Here is an 18549-nt window from a genome sequence, read left to right on the forward strand (position 1 = left end):
GACTTTCCCCTCCCAGCTGCCAGAGCCTTCCATCCACACTGTCTCTCTTTTATATATCCCGTGATCTGCTTGTCGTCTTCCCTCCTAAAATGCACGCCCCTCAAGGACAGGGCCCATCTCCACCTTCCTTTCTACCCAATGCTTAACACAGTGCCTAGTACAGAGAAACGCTTCATAAATCATGTGACCTGAATAACTAGGGACGATTCAGGGAAACCATAAGAGCAGTCCCCATCTGAAGTCCCACATGGAAGAGGAATTAAATCTGCTGTGCTTGGCCCCAGAGGGCAGAGCCAGGAGCAGCCATGGAGGGCAGGGGTAGCTGTGGCAGCAGCTATGGTGGGCAGGAGCAGCCATGGAGGAGGGCAGGAGCAGCCGTGGAGGGCAGGAGGACCTGTGGTGGGCAGGGTTGAAAGAGTCAAATTATGGTTGGAAACCTAAGACGAACTTCCTCACGATCAGAGTTGGCCAGGAGTGGGCTGCCTTGAGAAGCAAAGGCTAGACCACTGACCACTGTCAGGTAGACCTTTTCAGATAGGGGCTGGACTGGATGGGCTCTGAGATCTCTTCCAAGTCTGAAATTCTGTGATTTCCCAGAATTACACAGGAGCAAAGTGCAGCTCTTCAATATCAGCAAGAGATCCCTAACAATCAGAGTAGTCAGCTCCACTGGAGGTACCCCCTGCTCCTGGAGCTGGCCCAGGAAGGGCAGGGTAGTGGGTCACTTGTCAGGGAGTCCTAAAGATTGGAAGCTTGAGGCAGAGGATGAATGAGGTGTGGCCAGGTGCCTTCAAGCAGAGCAGTCAATGCTCAGCCCCCGGAAGGGTCGTCCTGAGGCTCACTGGGCTCAAAGCCAGCAAAGATGGCTCAGAAAGACCCCGCCAACACTGCCATCTCCTTGTGCTGTTGGTGGCCCAGGGACTCCTTTCTCACACGAGGCAGGTTCTGCATGGAGGGTCACTGATGGCTGGGCAGGGGGTCTGCTAGTGCACTGGCCCCCAGTGAGGCTCACATCCCCACCGTCTTGAGGCAAAAAGCCAGCACTGGGTGCCAAGTTACCCAAGAAGGCTTTTACCAGAAGTTTGAGGAGTGAAGCCACCCAGGCCCTGCCAGGCAGAGACTCACCTGAAAGGTCCAGTTCTTCAGTGGAGGCCAGACTGGTCAGACTCCAATTCTCACTGCGAGCAGCCAACACAAACTTATGAGCGTTGATGAGCTGATTGCCAACCTTGATTTTCAGGTCACTGGTCAAGGAAAAAAGCCACATGAGCTGAGAGCACAAGACAATGCCCCAAGTATGGCTGTCTGTCTGTCTAGAGAACTTTCAGAAGCCACAGCTTAATAATAAATATGTATGAAACAGAAAAATGTGGGGCTGACAAGTCTAGATTCTTTGTTTATGAAAATTCTCTTTTAAAATTTTCCTGGGCATCATTTATTGCTTAAGTCTAACTTCACGCCCAATCCAGGTCACAGAAAATGTGCCACTTTCAAAGCGTCTTCTACAAAGATGCTCAAAACAGTCAAATTCATATTCAACCTTGAAATTCAGTCATACCCCCCCCCCAAAAGCTTCATACAGAATGAGACGAATAATCACTGCTAAGAAGTTAGGAGGAGAAAGTCAGGGACCCTCAAGCCAAGCCTAAGACGACTCGAAGGATGCATGAGTCAGGGATGCCGTCTCGGCCTAGGCAGGCTTTCATCTATGCCTGGGAGTAGGAGGGGTCCATGAGCAAAGGCACTACAATAGGGTGTGGAGGACTGGCCTTGGGATCAGGGAGACGCAGGGTCACATCTGCGTCCTGACTCCTCTTTTGTTCTCTGACTCCAGCTGCAAGGCCACAGACAACCGACCTCTAAGTTATAAAGGATCTGCACCTGCATACAGAGTTTCAAACAATGAAATCACAGATCCAGAACAAAAAATAAAAAATCAAGGAAGGGAGCTTGCGAAAATACCCAACAGGATAAAAGCATGCAGTACTTCTGCTCCTGCAAGAGCTGCTATGACAAGGCCTAGGAAGTGTCCCCCCACCCGCTTCCATTCATCTAGGTGCCGAGGCCTGCCCCGATCACCCAGATGTGGCCAGAGGCTGCCGTATCTTGGAAGCTGTCTCCAGAAGCTCTTTGACCAGACAGGTACAGAGATGGGGCCAAGCTGCATGACCCTCAAGAGAGCTTCACACTGAGGGAGCTAAAACGGGCAGCAGGGGGGTCTGCCGCAACGTGGACTGGGCGCATCCTACGGCTTCCTTCTCTTGCTCGCTCCCAGAGCTCGGCATCATTCCTGCAAGCTCACTCTCCCAAAGGGAGCAGCATAAGAACTCTGCTGCATAAAGCACACCCTGTTCTTCTCACACAAACCCAATTTAGATCCGAAGGCACAGCAATGCTCTGTCCAATCCTGGCCCCAAATTCACAAGTACTCTTTTCTGGACAGCTTTTAGAAGCCCAGCACCCAGCAATAAAGCAGGCCAGGAGAGAATACTTAACCCTCCCAAGTGGTAGAAACTACTGTTTGGTGTGACAGAAAGGATGCAAGGAGTTTTAGAATGAGAGTTCCTGAACACTCCCAAAAGAGTACATCCTATTATCAACTTTTATGAAAATAAAAAGTCCAGAAATTCCAATAATTCAGATACATTCTTACTGTCATGTTTTCAATTTTGCTAGAACAAACCCTAATTCTGCCATTTTTACACCAACATAAATTGGTCGATGAATAGTTTCTATAAAATCCCTATGACTCAAAACCACAGCCAGAGGAACACAGCAGGATCATTCACGCCTGAAACATTTCTGCCTTTAAACTAGTTCAGAGACGCAGAGATTAGAAAACAGCAAAGAGGAAGCTTTTCAGAATTCAGCACTGACTAATGCTACCAATGAGGTGCTTAATATACAAAATGACAGTGGAGGGTTTAGTGTATTATCTGAAGAAGAAATGTGAAAACTTGGAAAAATAGAAAAGATAGTTTAAATTTTATCCTTTTTAAAATCTGGATGTTGGGATGGTTTTAACCTTTTGTTTAAATTAAGGACTTAGACTTACTGTGTAGTTCTCCCAATGAACATTGCAGCAGGAAAGAAACAGCTTAGAATGATATGATTTTAGAACTGGAATTGGGACTAAAGATAATCTCATCCGATGCCTTCATGTTAAAGACGAAGATGAGCCAGAGAGGGGATCGCAGCGCCCTTGGCCACACAGCACAAGTGCAATAGAAGTCAGGGTTCCTGACTGCTGGGCGGCTATCTCAGCTCGGAGGCGGGGGGGGGGGGGGGGGGGGGGGGGCGGGGGGCATTCCTCAGCAGCTCAGGCACAGAAACCCGTTCCATTTCGAGCTCACGCCTGATCTAGTGGGGTCGATCCTGCGGTCGAGAGGGAATCTGATAGCCAACTAAAGAGAGAACAAGGATGTCAAACCTGCCCCCTGACCGTTCCCCAAGTGCCCCGACTCTAACCCACATGGGACATGGTATTGCCTGAGTGTGCATATTTGCTACAAGGACTCTGCTGCCCCTCTCTTTTTCTTAATGAACCAAGGGCAGGTGGGAGGGAGAACGAGATTTTTGTTCAAAGAAAAAAGTTCATTTAATTTAGATTTTTAAAATGTAATGGAGAGGAATAGGGGGGTGGGGGAAAGCAGGCCATTTTAAGTGTAGGAAAGGCATGGGAAAAGGCAAAAGGCCCAAGGGCCTAATCTACAGGACACACCCAGGGCCAGGCTTCCAGGTTGGAGAGGTGGGGGCCTGGAGAGCAGCCTGTATGGGGGTCAGGAAGCTGCACAGACCAAGACTGAGGGGAGAGCAGTGGCAAGGCTCCATCTGAAGGACAACTCCCCAACAGACACTGGCTGGGCTTGGTCCATGCTCTATCCAATAGCCAAGTGCTGAAGGAGGACTTGGGGCTGCTGAATGTGCTGCCTGCTCACTCCAACCACCTCTGCTGCCCCATCTTTACCCAACCTGGCCCTCCCCTCCCACTGGCCTCTTCTTAAGGCCACTTTCAGCCTTGATCTTTCTTCCTGCCAATGGGGGTGGGGAGGTCAGGACAGCACCAGAGACTCTGCTTGCAGCTGGTGACACAGTGATAAGGGAAGGCCTGACTTCAACTCCATCCTTGGACACTTACTTCTTGTGTGACCCTGGGCAAATTCACTGAGTCTCTGTGTGCCTCAGTTTCCTCACACATCAAATGAGACAGTAATAGCACCTGCCTCACAGGGCCACTGTGAGAACCAAAGGAGATACACCAGGGCCTGGTGTGGAGCGGGCACCAGAGAAAAGCTTCTTCCTTTCCCTTCCCCCTGCTGACTATGAAATGCTTGGTCTTCAATCTCTAATTTCCTCAAGGAGAAGCCTCCTCATTGGGAAAGCTCTCCAGGCCTATGGGGGCCCATCCTCTGCCACCATGGGCACCATCACCATCACCCTCCTCCTCCAGGCCCATAGGGGTCTATCCTCTGCACCTCAGCCACCATCACCCTCCTCTGCCTCCAGGCCTGTGAGGGCCCATCCTCTGCCACCGTGGACACCATCACCATCACCCTCCTCCTCCTCCAGGCCCATAGGGGCCCATCCTCTGCACCTCGGCCACCATCACCCTCCTCTGCCTCCAGGCCCGTGGGGGTCCATCCTCTGCCACCGTGGGCACCATCACCAGTAGCCCCTTCTCCTCCTCCATCTGAGGAGACCATTCCTTGTCGCTGACAGCTCAGGCCCAAGGCTCCTCTGTCCCCACAAATTGGCTGGGTTCTCCCTTTCCTTCTGGAGTCACCCTGATGTCCTCCCCATCCCCTGACGCCTCTGTTACTTCTCACCAGCTGCTGAACAAAGCTCAGTCAGACACCTGGACCAGCTGGACACAAGACATATTCATGTTACTGGGTCCCAACCAGGCCCTCACTGTAGAAGGCAGCCCTTCATTTCTCCCAAACTGGTTCTCTATCTTCCTCCCCACAGTGTTAGGGTGAGGGTTCCACCCCTGCTCTCCGCTCCTCAAGCCTCCCACACTGCCTCCCTCTCCACTGAGGGCCTAGTCACGAGCTGGCTCTGCTCCCACTCACTTTACTTAAGACCCCTACCATCATTTCCGTTCTCATTTCCCCCAGGCTCTGACAAAGAGATGGCCAAGGCCATCCCCTCCTGTCTGTGCCCTTGATCCCAGCCCCTCTGCTCCTCCAGCAGATGGCCGATCCAGATCTAGGGATTCCTTCCCTACTGCCTTCAAACACACCCACACATCCCCTCCTGCCCTTAGGAAAGCCTTTCCTCCCCTCTGCACAGCATCTCTCATCTCTGCTACCTTTCTGGAAAGGAGTAAACTCTTTGAAAAAGCTTCCCAGACCTGCTGCCTTTGGCCCCTCTCCCATCACACACTCCTCTAACCTAATCCTCTGCCAGCTGGCTTCTGATCTCATCCTAACCTGAAGCTGCCCGCCCTACAGCGGAGGTGCCACCCCACCCTCCTCTCCCTCAGCTTTGTGGGCTCCCCCACACTGACTCAGGAGGAGCTTGGAGGCCACTTCTCAGGCCCACTGCTGGCCAGGCCAAGCCACTCTCATCTCATCATGGTGAAGGGAACAGCTGATAGGAACAAAAGCTTGCATCTGAAGAGCACTTTAGGTTTAGCTCATGTGGTCCTCACAGCTACTCCGAGAGGGAGGTGGTACTATCATCCCCGTTCTGCAGATGAGAAAAAGTGAGGCTCAGTAACTTGCCCAGGGTCGTGCAGCTGGTAAGTATCTAAAGCAGGATTTGAAGTCAGGCCTTCCTGACTGTGGGCCCAGCGCTCACAGCAATCAAGACTGTCCTCCCAGCATCTGTCTGGGGACAATGTACAGAGGGAAAACGGTGCCCAGAAATAGCCTGACCAATCCCGGTATTTGTTCAGTGCCAGAAGAAGCTTAAGAGGCGCGATTCTGGGAAGCAGAACTGTTCACACCTGGCCAAGTGCAACGAGCTCTCATGGTAGCAGCAACTGTCTTCTAGATAGCCAAAATATTCTGGGTGAGTGAAAACCCAGACAGATGCAGCTGGGTGGTGCCAGAGGACCCAGGGAGCCAGGCCAGGAGGCCAGCTTCAGTCATGAACCAGCCAGCAATCCTGGCAGGGCACCAAAACTCTGCCTGTCTCAGTTTCTTCATGTGGGAATGGGGGAATAACATCACCTACCTCCCAGGGCTGTTCTGAAGGTAATCTTTATGTAGCACTTAGCACAGTGCCGGCACACAGAAGGCGCCAGCGGGGGGACAGCCGATGCCAATGCACAGAGGGTTTTACTCTGCACAAAAATGTGGCCGGAAGCCCACAGCTAACAGAACAAGGCTAATCCAGGTGTGTTATGGCCCAAATCCAGAGGTCCCACCTCAGGGAAAAAATGTAGCAAACATCCAGAAAGAAGCAATTCAAGTGAATTTGTGACTGTTCTCCCTGATGCACACTGTCAGAAACAGGAAATAGATGAGTTTAGGGAATAAACCATAAGCCTGGCACAGGTCAGTCAAGCAGTTGTCGGTCATTACGACGCCAGCCAACAGGGATTTGAAGAAGATCGGGTCCTGCAGGTGTCACATCCCGAGGCCTCATGCTTAGGAGAAAAGGCCCACTGCTCCAGGTGACGGGGCCAGGACAGCTGACCAGAGAGGGGAGGCCCAGCGGCTCTGGCCTCATTAGGCTCCTCCAAGGTCCATCTCTGAAGATGGTCCAGCCCTTTGCACTAGAAAGGGCAGAACAAAAATGGCTAATGGGGAATTGAGAGGAAGAGCATCACCTGGCCCAAAGAGCAACACTCCTGGGTACTAGAAGCGGTGACAAATGGGAGTGTTGAGCCCTGGCCAGTGATCTCTGCAGGCCTGAGGAGAATGGCGCCACAGAGTGCCCCAGAACTGGAGAAGGGCAAATGCTGTCCTAGTTTTTAGAAGAAAAAAAGATGGAAGGGGAGAGAGGGGAAGAGAACAGAATCTGCAAGATTCTCGAATCAATGATCAAAGAGCTGATTGGTGAATACTAAGGAAGAGAAGCTGAGATCTCAGAAATTGAGCCAGGCTCTGCCTGCCTGGGGCCGCACTTCCAGCCTCATTTCATCTCCTCCTAGATGACGGGAATGTCATATGTGCAGTTTACCCACATTTTACCAAAATTCTTGACAAAGTACCTTGTGCTCTTCTGGTGAAAAAGATGGGAGAGACCTGGACAGCAAAATAAATAGGAGAGCCGGACGGATTCAGGACTGACTAAATGGCAAGACTCTGTTAGGAGGTCTCCAGTGGAGGGCCCCAGGGACCTGCGTCCAGCCCAGTGCAGTCTTACCCTTTCCTCTCTTTTTATCAGGGATTTGGATAAAGGCATGCAGGGCCTGCTTATTACAAGTGTCCACCCATCCTCCATCTCCTGACATCCTTTGGCACTAGTCTACCATAAACTAGGAGAACTGGACTAATGACCTTTAGGGCCTGTGACCTAGGATCCTCCCAGCATTCCACCTCAGGGACCAGCCTGACCCATTTCCTCGGCCTCACTTGAGACACAGAATCAATCGGCTGCCAAGTCCAGCTGGTTCTCCCTGGGATAGGTCATAAATCCAGCTCCTCTGTAACATGACCACTAAAATCCTGCCTCTTCTGGGTTCCGGTCTCCTAATTGGCCTTCCTTTCTCTAGTCCATCCCTCAGAGTCAGATCTCCACTCAAGGGACCAAGGACAGCACCATAACCTTGGCATGGCCCCAGGGCTGTTGAGGATCCCAATCTGGCCACTCATAGGCCTTTCTTGTCTGGTTCTAACTTTGTTGTCCAGCCTCCTTTCACACAATCACACGACTCCCAGCCCAAGACTCGTGGCTCTAGCCACTCTCCATTCTCCTGCTGGCCCCCATCTCCAAACCTCTGCTGATCCCTTCTCCCCATTTCAGAAATGGCTGCTCCTCACTCCCATGGCTCCAACCTCCCGCTTCGGACAATTCCTCCAGCAGACGCCACCTCCTGCGGGACTTCACACAGCCTGGGACCCAAGTTTCCCCTCTGCCTTTTCTCATCCTCCTTGAGTCAGTTATTAGGCCTTCCTTCCTCCAAGACCCCCACTCCCATATTTACTTTTAAGAATATAATAAGAGCTGACATTACATAGCAAAGTTTGCAAAGCACTTGATATACACAATTTCATTTGAGACTCACAATAAACTGCTCAAGTAAGGTCCTATTGTTATCCATATCTTACAGATGAGAAAACTGAGGCTAACTGACTGCCCAGAAGTAAAGAGCTAGGACCTGAACTCAGCTCTTCTGACTCCTTGTTCAATGTTCTGTCCCACTGGGTCACCAGCTGCCTCTACTGACCCTCCCTGAGAGCAGACAACATAAAACAAGTATCTACTGAGTGAGCAAGATGGCGTGCAGCGTACTGGGGACACAATGACATAACGCACCACTCCCTGCACTCAAGGCTCTTAAGTTCTGCTGGGGGGATGTGTCTGAGAAGCCACTACGGGATGACTTAGGGTCCAGGGACCCTTGGAGGAGGCAGCCCCTACACTGGGCCCTGAGAAGCCTGCATCCCTCAAGTACAATGGCACAGGCGGGGGACAGACTCAAGTGCAGGAAGCAGCCAGCAAAGCTTTCTAGCCAAAAATGCTGGCCTGGCCTAGGAAGGGAGGTGGGAGCCTGGCTGGGGGCTCTGAAGGTCAAGCTGACAGAATCTCTGATAGAAGAGGGAATCAGTGAAGACCTCTGAACAGGGAAGCAAAATGTGTTGGGTCAAAATGGGGTTGCTCATCAGCACCCACTGAAATGTTTCTTAACTGATTTCTTGATAGGGTGGTGGTAACGATCATGGGAACAGGCAGCAGCCAGCAGGGTCCCACTCACCTATACTGCTCCTGCTCATAGAGATCGGCCACAATTCTCAGCAAGCGCGTGATGAAGCAGTCGCTGCTGCCCTCCTGGTGGGCCTGCGCAGCCAGGAGGCGACACCTCTTCTCGGTCTCAGCCAGCTTCTTCTGCAGCTTCACGTATTCCTGTCGCAGAAGCATTAGGTGTTTCTCCAACTTGGCCACCTCCTCTGTAACGGGCACCAAAGAGCACAGTGAGGAGGGAGGCTGCCAGGCCAGTGGGCAGCTCACGGGCTGATGTCACCTTTGGGGGGCTCATCGCACACACAGACACATGTGCATACACACTCCCACATGTGCACACATCCATACATACTCTGAAGCCTGCACAGATGCGCGTGTCTTTTTTTAAAATGTCCTTGTCCTCTAACACATCATGGATTCCTGCTCAGGTTCGGTTGAGAATACTGCTAAGAGAAACCCACTCATGGACCAGGACCTACTGGTGTCTTAGTTTCAAGGAAACACAATGTACATACGTATGAGTGTGTGCATGTGTGCGACACATACACACACACACACATAACAAGTAAAATCCAATTCTTTCTACTAAGATTTTTATCAGCTGAGCCTCTGTAGACACAGGGACATGCAGGAAATAGCACAAATGAGAGTTCTTTTTCCTGTACCTTCCCAGAAAATCCTCTCCCCCGGCTTCACTTGCTCCAGAGTGACCATCATTAAAACCCTTTGTAAGTGCCTCCATGCACTGTCTGGATGACTCCTCTTGGTCCCACATCCAGCTACAGAGGTCAACATTGTTGGCAATGAATAATCCAGAAAGACGCTTGGACACCACTGAGTTCCACTCTGTCCCCTCCCGGAGGCGAGAAGGATCACGTTCATGCTGCTCCCAAGTGACAGGAGGGACTCGGGGGCTCACACTGAGGGCCCTTCCAGGGCATCCAAAGCACAACAGCTCTTTCTACCACCTAAATCAACCACTGCAAAAAAAAGTCTGCCCAGAGCAAAGGGTTCTGACCCAGAATGACATTATACAGTCCTTCCAAACCCTGTCAACTGTTTTGTACATCTGCTGAGCTCCCCAAACACGATTTACAGGTTTCAAGAGGAGGAAAAGGCATGAGCATTTTCTGAGGGCCTTCTAGGTGCCAGGCACTGTGCTGCACTTTAAAAGGTTTCACAAGATAACCTGTGTATAAAACCTCCAAAGTGCTCCAAAATTTCCTCTCATGGCCAGCACCGAGCAGGGGCCTTGCTGACGATGAGAAATTCAAAATCAATGTGCTAGAATCTGTCCCAGCTTCCTGAGCAACCAGAAAAGAAATGTGGGAAGATACCGAAGTTTTGAAAAAGCTGACTGGAGAATAAAAGTCTGGAATACGATGGGGAATAGAGTGGGCCCTTGCACAATGGCTTATGAAAATTAGAACAAGGTCACAACCCTTTTGTTAATTTATAAAGACCCCCCAAGCCCCTGGGAAGACATGTATCAACTGAATGCAAAGTGAAGGGAGCAGAGTCAGAAGAACCAAGTCTACAGTAACAGCATTGTAAAGATCGGCAGCTTTGAAAGCCTCAGGAAGTCTGAAGCATACAACAAGCCACTGGGATTCCAAACGACTTGTGAAGAGCCAAGCTGCCCACCTGCTCAGAGATGAGGGACAGCGGGACGCAGACTTTCTTCTCTCGGACATGGCTAATGCAGGAATTTGTTCTGCATCACTCTACATGTGTGGAATGAGAAAGGGGGAGAGGGAGAAAATTTGGAACTGAAAATAAAAATAAATTTTTAAAAATGTATAGTAAGACCAAATTATGTTATACTACTAAAAAAATGCCTGAGGATGTGCTGAAGGTTAGGAGCCTAGTGATTTCCATCACTTTTAAAAAGGTGCCCCCACATCAGCCCAAGTTTGCTTTCCAAGGGCTAACCTGACTTAGTCCAGAGAGCCTCATTCCCAGCAGGCTGGGGATGCTTTGGCCACAACAACCCAGGAAATGAAAACGCTGTGGCCATCCAGCAGGGATTGTGGCAGAGCAGCAAGAAAAGGAGGGAGATCTGGGGCCAGGAATCTCCTAGCTTTCAGACCATCTTGAAGCCTCATTCCCAGGTGATGCACTCAGTGCATGCTACCCTTGTCCAAAGACCAGCCACTGGGTACCGCTCCAGGAGGGATGACCTGTATCAAGCTGGTTATTTTTGCTACAAAAGAAACCAGAAGAAAAGATGTGGCCTCCACACAACAATCCAAATAGCTGCCATTTGTGATCTCACTTATCCACACCAGGGATCCAAACCAGATGAAAATGCAACTGGGAAATGGTTAACAAAACAAACAAAAATGTACCGCAGAGGATGTTAACACAGAGCCCAAGTCTGACACCAATGATCCACCCAATGAGCCCTGAGGTAGATGCTGTTTCCCCCATTCCACCGATAAGAGACCAGAGGCTAGGAGGTAACGGTTACTATCCCAGGGTCATTTGGTGGCAGAATTCAAACTCATCTGTGTCTCCCTGCTCCCAGGTCCAGCACTCTCCAGTGATGAGGCCCTGTGCAGCTCACAAGTACATACTGCTCACACACATCTGCAAAAAGACCACCCTGAACAGGACTCCAGCTCACATGCCAACACAGTAAGCCAACATATGCTGGGGTACACACAGGTGAGAAGGGGCAAAGACTTGGTGAGAAACACGCTGAAATATGAACGAGAAGGACAAAGACTGGATGCTGAACAAAGACAGAAAGCACCAAAGAGGAAACACACAGGAAATGGCAAGGCCAAGAGCTCACATTCCAACCAGGGAAATCCAGCCACAGGGCCCCTGCCCAGGAGCTGACCAGGAAGCCAACCCCAAACCTGCTGTCTGGGGAGAATCAGAGGGCAAAGATCAAGGAAAGGAGGGGCTGGAGGCCAAGTCCAACAACCCCATCCTGACCCATACCAGCACACCAGACATTACGACAGAAGAAAGTAGCCAACGCAGACTCCAAGAACTTCATAAGGAGGACCCCAAGAGCCTAAAGAGGGGGAAGGTAGCAAGAAGGGAGGGAAGAGGCACCTGTGTCACTCCTACCCCGGGCCAGGCACTGGGCTCACCAAAACGATGGTGGAGGAGAGGGAGCAGGAGAGCCTAGCCCTCATGGCCTAGCCACTCCACAGAGCGGCAGGAAGAGGTGTTGAGTGTGGGGAGCCAGCTATATCCTGGTTAGTGGCTAGGCCTCTTTGACCTCCGCAAGGCAGCCTCCTAGGCCTCTGCTAGGCAAGGTCATTTGAGGATAGGTCTATGCGAGGCAAATGCTATCTAAGGATAAGATGTGTCAGAGAATACCCGCCTTCGCAGCTGCTACCCGCATGGGAAAGAACAGAAATGTTTCAATTTGGTTAGCTGTCAGGAGACTAGCGTCTCATTCCCAGGAACAAGGAGACAAAAAATATATTAATCCATTACTTCACTGTACTTTTCTGAGAAGTCAGAACGACTCAGCAATTAACCTGTATAAAAGATTGTCAACGTCCCCATTAAAATCAGTCTATAGCCAGACTACATGACTCGCCTAGCCCCACGTCTGTGTCTTTTGTGTCCATGACTTCACCCTAAACTATGCACCGTCGCTGGCAAACCGGCAGCACCAGGGGGAAGCCTTCCTTCTGTGCCTCCTTCCTCTACCCCATTAACACCACACCAGGAGGACTGGGTTCAGGTCCGGGCATCATGTTTAGAAAAGACAATGCTACACTGTACAATCATGGGAGGCCACCAGCATGGAAAACAGTCATCTGGGAGACCAGGAAAGTTTAGCCTGAAAAGGGACTTGGACAGCTGTCTTCGAGCCCCTGAAAGGTGGTCACATGGAGAAGGGACTTGACTTGCTCTGTCTGACACCCTCACTCCCAATCCCTGCAGAATCAAGAGCGTGCGAAGAGGCAAATTTAGGGTTCACATCAGGAAAAACCTGCTAAAAAGTCGAGCGGTCCACGAGTGGGGAGTGGGCTGCCTCAGTTTCTCACTGAAACAAATGTATAAGAACGAGGGCCATTCCTCAGTAGAGAAATGGTCAAAGGATGTGGGCGGTATGACCCGATGACCTTTTCTCAATCCTCAAGGTCTCTGTACAGCTCTCCTTGATCTTTCCCCTACTCTGTGACCACAGCTTCTTCTCATGGGGGGGAGGAAGAAAATGGAGATTTGGAAACATCAAATTCAGTTACAAACAAGATGTGAACAGGCAGGAAGAAAGGCAAACTATCAACAACCACATGAAAAAGCTTCAGATCATTAATAAGAAAAACGCAAACTGCTTACTAGGAAGGTATGTGTAGAGCTCATATCAGATCGCATGGCGTCTTGGGGAGGGAGGGGGAGAAAATTTAAAACTTAAGGAAGTGAATGTTGAAAACTGAAAATAAATAAATTAAATTAAAAAGAAAGTGCGGATTAAAACAACTCTCCATTTCCACTTCACCTCCATCGGGGGGAGCAGGGGAGCCCAGCACACAGACCCCCTGCAAGAGAAGCTGTGAATCAGCCCAGTCATCCCGAAAGCATCCCAGAATCCTCCTAAGCACACTACCAGGCCTCTGACCCAGCAGAGACACAACTAGGCCTGTGCCCCAAAGAAATCCAAGTCAGAGGGACGTCTCTAACAGCACCTTTGACTGCCCACCAGCTGGGGAACAGCCTATAGCCGGAATGGAATACGTTTTTGCTGTACAAAACGACAGAAGGGACAGATTTGGGGGAGTGTGGGCAAAGTGGTGGGCCACCAGCGCTGAGTGAAGAGAACAGAAGCAGGGGAATCATTGACATGAAGAGCCCCAGAGCATCAAGGAAAGCAGCCTGAAAGCTGCTCCCCACTCTCCAGTGGAGAAGAGGCGCCTGACCTGTTCCATTGCCAAGAAGCCCTGTGGACAAGACTTCTTCCTCCTCTGCCTGGCCCTGGCCCAGACGCCTGGACCTCCGCTCCGGAGTCACACAGAACACCTCCATCTGCTAGGAGGACCCTCACTGCCCCTCTGCCTAGACTTGGGGCTCAGCGGTTGGCATCCCTCTGAATGAGATCTCTAATGCCCAGTGGCCGAGGTACACAGCCTGCTCCCCGTCCTCTGCTTACCACCACCTCAGCCCTGCATCCCCCATGCACCAAGCTGCCTGCTTCTGCCTCTGTGCCCTCCACACATAAAGAACAAGTGTCCTCTTCACTTAAACCTCTTCCTCTCTTCTTCCATCTTCTAGCTTCACTGAGACACGGCTTCTTGCCAACACCACACATTCCTGTTCTCTTGTACTATGCCTCCGCCCCCTACTCCGTGGTCTGAACACGCCAGACGTTCCCGCTCATGAGACAACGTGTCCTCCCATACCAACGCGCTGCCCAACCCCAGAACCAGTGGCTATGGCTACCAATACCCAGGGCATTCTCTGCCTTCCCTCAATAAGCCCAGTGCCTGGTTCTCCATCCTTCTCTCTTCCCCATCTCCTGCCCTCACAATGAGGGACTTCAACATAAAAACGCCAGTGCCTTAATTTAGCCTACACCTATACACCTAAATAGAGAGAGTTAGACTTGGAGTCACCAAGTCTTAGGTTCAAATCCAGACCCAAGACACTTACCAGCTGTGTGCCCTGGTAGGGCCCCCTCCAAATGCCTTCCCTCCTCATTCTGTGCCACCTCCTAACAGGGTTTCCCCAGATCCCTATCAGAACCTCTCCCCTACAAAAAGCCCACTTATTCCACCTGGACATGCTCCAGGAGAATGCAAGCACCTTCAGGGCAGGCACCCTGAGCGGTAGCACTGTGCCTTGGGGCGGTGCCTTCCTCCTCTCTGGCCATCTGGCCCTGTCCAGTCCCCAGTGCCAAGGTCTCAATGCAAGGCCTTCGGAAGGAAGCAGGGGTCCTTCCTACTTTGTCTCTCCGCTCCTTCGGGTTAAAGCTCCCTGCTAGGCTCCTCTGAATCTTTCCCCGCATAGCTCTGAAGTCAGGTCAAGAGGCACGGACAGTCCGTGCCCTCGGAGAGCTCACAATGGGAAGTCACTCAATACTGCCCCCACTTCTCAGACCATCTGTCTTTCATCCAAGCTCCAAGGGATCCCCAACGATTGATCGAGCCAAAGCACCACCGTGCTCTGAGGGTGCCACCAGTGAAGGGAAGTTCCGGTCACCAAAGCCCTTGTACTATCAAACGATCCAACTTCTGCCCTGGGCCTTGGGGACATAACCAGAACTGGATTCTCCTTGGGGGTAGTGAGGGGACAAGGGGTCTCCCCCCGAGGCCCAAAGAACCCTCTGGCTTCACTGCATTCCCAGAGCAAAGCGCTTTCTCATTCCTTCAGTCACTCTGGGCCACCAGCATGCTTGAACACCCACACACTTGGTCACTAGTGGCATGAGAAGGCAGTGTGATCGTGTGGAAAGGACACTTTTCTTTCTCAGACCAGAACACAGAACTCTGAAACCAGAGAACCTGGATTGGAATCCTGGCTCTACACATTGGTACACTGGTGACCCTGAGAAAATGAACCTGCTGGGCTTCAGCGTCCTCATCTGTGAATGGAGGCAGCTGAACTAGGAGATGACTCCTAAGGACAGTTTCAGCTCCAAAAAGGAGTTTCTAACCCTAAGATTTTGTCATTGTAACTGAGGCAGCCTGGCGTGGTGGAGAGTGTCAAGGTCCGAGGCTGGAGTGGTGAAGACGCCAGCTCACATTTACACAGCGCCTACTATGTGCCAGGCACCACGCTAGGTGAGCGCTTCAAAAATATCATTTCCTTTGCTCTTCACACCAACTCTGGGAAGTAGGCAGGCACCGCTATTACCCCTTCCGGTAGTTGAGGAAACCGAAGCAAACAGGTCGAGTGACTTGCCCAAGGTCATACGATTAGTGCAGGCACACTCCTACCTATCCTGTGGCTGGCTTGTTTGTACATCTTCGTTTGCTTCTGGTCTCCTTCCCTAGACTGTACCTCTCTCTCTGACCCCGGTGCTTCACACAGTCCCTGGCACATAGTAGGTGCTTAATCAATGTTTACTGGCTGACTGGATGAGCTGGACAGACACAGGCTAGGTAGTGGTAAAATTATAGAGATTCAGGATTGAGTGAATGACCAGACCCAATGAGTGGTGGGCTGTCACACTGAAGGCCTCGAGGTCACTCAGTGGTTAGTACAATGGACCTGGAGTCCGGAAGACCTAAGTTCAAGTTTGGCCTCAGACACCCGCTAGCTGTATGGCATTGGGCAAGTCTTTCTGACTCAGTTTCCCCATATGTAAAGGAGGATAATAACGGCCCAAAATCAGCTATCTGATCTGCGTGCTGCAAAGCCGAAAGCAGCTACTGTTGGCGCGGGGTCTGCGGAGAGCGTGTCAGGGACCGGTCTTCATCGTGGTGATGTCCACCATTCTCATCAATGACCTTGATGAAGGCATGAATGCTTGCGGAATTGACAAGTGGCCCGACAGCTAAGACGTGGGATGGCATTCGGGGTCAGGAGCTCAAAAGAGCTCGTTAGCTTAGAACGAGGGACAAACACCAAGCAAGAACTCAAGAGATAAAGGCTATGCTGGAAATCCATTTTGCCAGTCTCGGAAGGGGAAGGCGTGCCCCTCCACCCCGCGTGCGCAAGTCAGCATCGGTGGGACACTCGCGGCAGCCTAGAAAGCTCCAACACGCAGGCATAAGGTCCAGGACTGCCCGGGTCAGGCCTCACCTGCCTGCACCTACTCCACCCCAGGCACACACCTCCCCAAGGATTGTCTCCACCCTTGGAGGCAGATGCTATTATATCTCCATTTCACAGGTGAGGAAACTGAGGCAAAAAGGAGTTAGGTGACTTGGCCAGGGTCCCAGAGCTAGTAAGGAAGGGTTGGAATTTGGATCTTTCTGACCCCAGGACCAGCCCCCAGCGGCCTCCATCTGGAGGGCTGTGGTCCAGCCTAGGCCCCACCTCCTGGAAGGGCACCACGAAGGTGGAGACTATCCACAGAAGGATACAGGATGATGAGGGCAGGAAGAGGAGACGACCCGAAGGCCGCGGAAGAACCTGGCACGGTGTGGAAAGGGGAGGCGGACGGCGCGCTCTGTCAGGGGAGGGGCTGGGGCCTTTCTTCCCAGTGCCTCCCTGGACGGGAGGAGGCCAGCAGGAGCTGGCTGGGGCGGCTGCTCCCACTCAGGACTTCCCGGCTCCCTCCAGGACTCGGCTGGGCCAGTTTCGTTTCCCCCTGGAGCCGCCCTGGTGAGTTTCAGGGAAAGGAAACAGACTGGGGGAGGGGCGCACGAATGATGGACCCACCCGTCTGTACCTATGTGTGTGCGCGCGCGCACACTCGCGGGCACGCGCACACACACACACCCCTCTCTGAAACGCTCACGGACTATTCAGACTCAAAAGACACCCTAAGCTTGGCCCAACGCCTGCCCCTTCACACTGTCACACTCACGGTCACCCTCACGCGCCCTGACACACTCACTGATACAACCAGTCACGCTCACCCACACACAGAACCGCCCTCAGAGCTGGTCACCCTCACACACCCCTGACACACTCACTGACACACACAGGCGTCCTCACACGGATACGAGCCCTCCGTCTCACAACTTTCCCAAACTGTCCCACGTATCCTCACGCGCTCCCACTCGGACCCTGTCACACTCACACACCCCCGACACACTCACTGACACACACAGGCGTCCTCACAGACACAAGTCCTCCGTCTCACAACTTTCCCAAACTGTCACACGTATCCTCACGCGCTCCCACTCGGACCCCCTCCCGTTCCCAGTCCTGCTCGCACAGTCACGCTCACGCGCACCGCTGGCAGTGGGGGTGGGGTGGGGGCAGCGTTGCCAGGGGAACGCGCGCCCCCCCCACCCCCCCAGCCCCTTCCGGCCCCCTCCCTCGGCGCTCCCCGCTCCCCGCGGGGGCCCAAGCTCAAACCGAACCGGCCCAGGGCCGCCCCGCCCCACCCCGCCGGTGGGCGCCTTACCGTCCGCCATGTTGGCCGCGGCCCCTCCCGCAAGCATCGCGAGACCTTAGCTGAGGGCGGTGGAGGCGGTGCGTCCGGAGGCGGGAGTTGTCGCGAGAGCAGCCGGGAAGAGGCGGGGCACGGGCAGTGGTGGAAGGGATGAGAAGGGCGGGCATACTGCGCAGGCGCAGTTCCCCTGCTCTCCCCGCCCTGGGGCGTCAGTCACGTGTTCTCGGCGGGCCCCAGGAGCCGGATCCCTAGGTTACAAAGTATCTGATCTCGGTGCGGCGAGCGTACGCGAAGCTCTCCTAGCCTCCCCGCCCCCATCCTAGTCGGCTACGCCGCCTGGGACTGCAGAGCGGCTCCCCTTCCCTGCGCATCTAAGTGAAGCACTCCTCTAACTCGCGGCTCCTCATCAGACAGCTGCCCGAGCTCCATCTCCCGCCTCCGGCCTTTTGTACTGGCTGCCCCCCCACGGCTGGAACGCTCTCCCTCTTCCTCTCCGGCCAGGCTTCCTCACCAGGCCTTCCTCTGTTCATTAGCCGCTGTCTATCCTGCCTGGGTGGTGGTCTTACGGTGGCGTTTGCAGGGCGTCTCCCGGATCAGACCGGGAGCTCCTGGAGGGCAGGAGCTGGCCTTCGCCTTTCTTGGGGTCACCGGCGCACAAGCAGGTGCTTCGCCCATGTGGATGGAGGCCACACGAGGAGACCCCAGCCACCCACCCC

General features: G+C 52.7%; 1 protein-coding gene across 1 annotated transcript in view; it reads right to left on the minus strand.

Annotated features, from left to right (window-relative positions):
• ANKFY1 (ankyrin repeat and FYVE domain containing 1) overlaps positions 1-17882 on the minus strand; it is an 84464-nt gene extending 66582 nt beyond the window's left edge. Inside the window, exons 1-3 of the mRNA XM_036754925.1 lie at positions 17846-17882; positions 8870-9062; positions 1126-1244 (exon numbers count right to left, since the gene is read on the minus strand). Of these exons, the coding sequence (XP_036610820.1) occupies positions 1126-1244; positions 8870-9062; positions 17846-17882 (349 nt within the window). The remainder of the gene's footprint in view (positions 1-1125; positions 1245-8869; positions 9063-17845) is intronic.
• Positions 17883-18549: the final 667 nt, after the last annotated feature.

The sequence above is a fragment of the Trichosurus vulpecula genome, chromosome 4 (assembly GCF_011100635.1).
Source record: "Trichosurus vulpecula isolate mTriVul1 chromosome 4, mTriVul1.pri, whole genome shotgun sequence".
NCBI lineage: Eukaryota > Metazoa > Chordata > Mammalia > Diprotodontia > Phalangeridae > Trichosurus > Trichosurus vulpecula.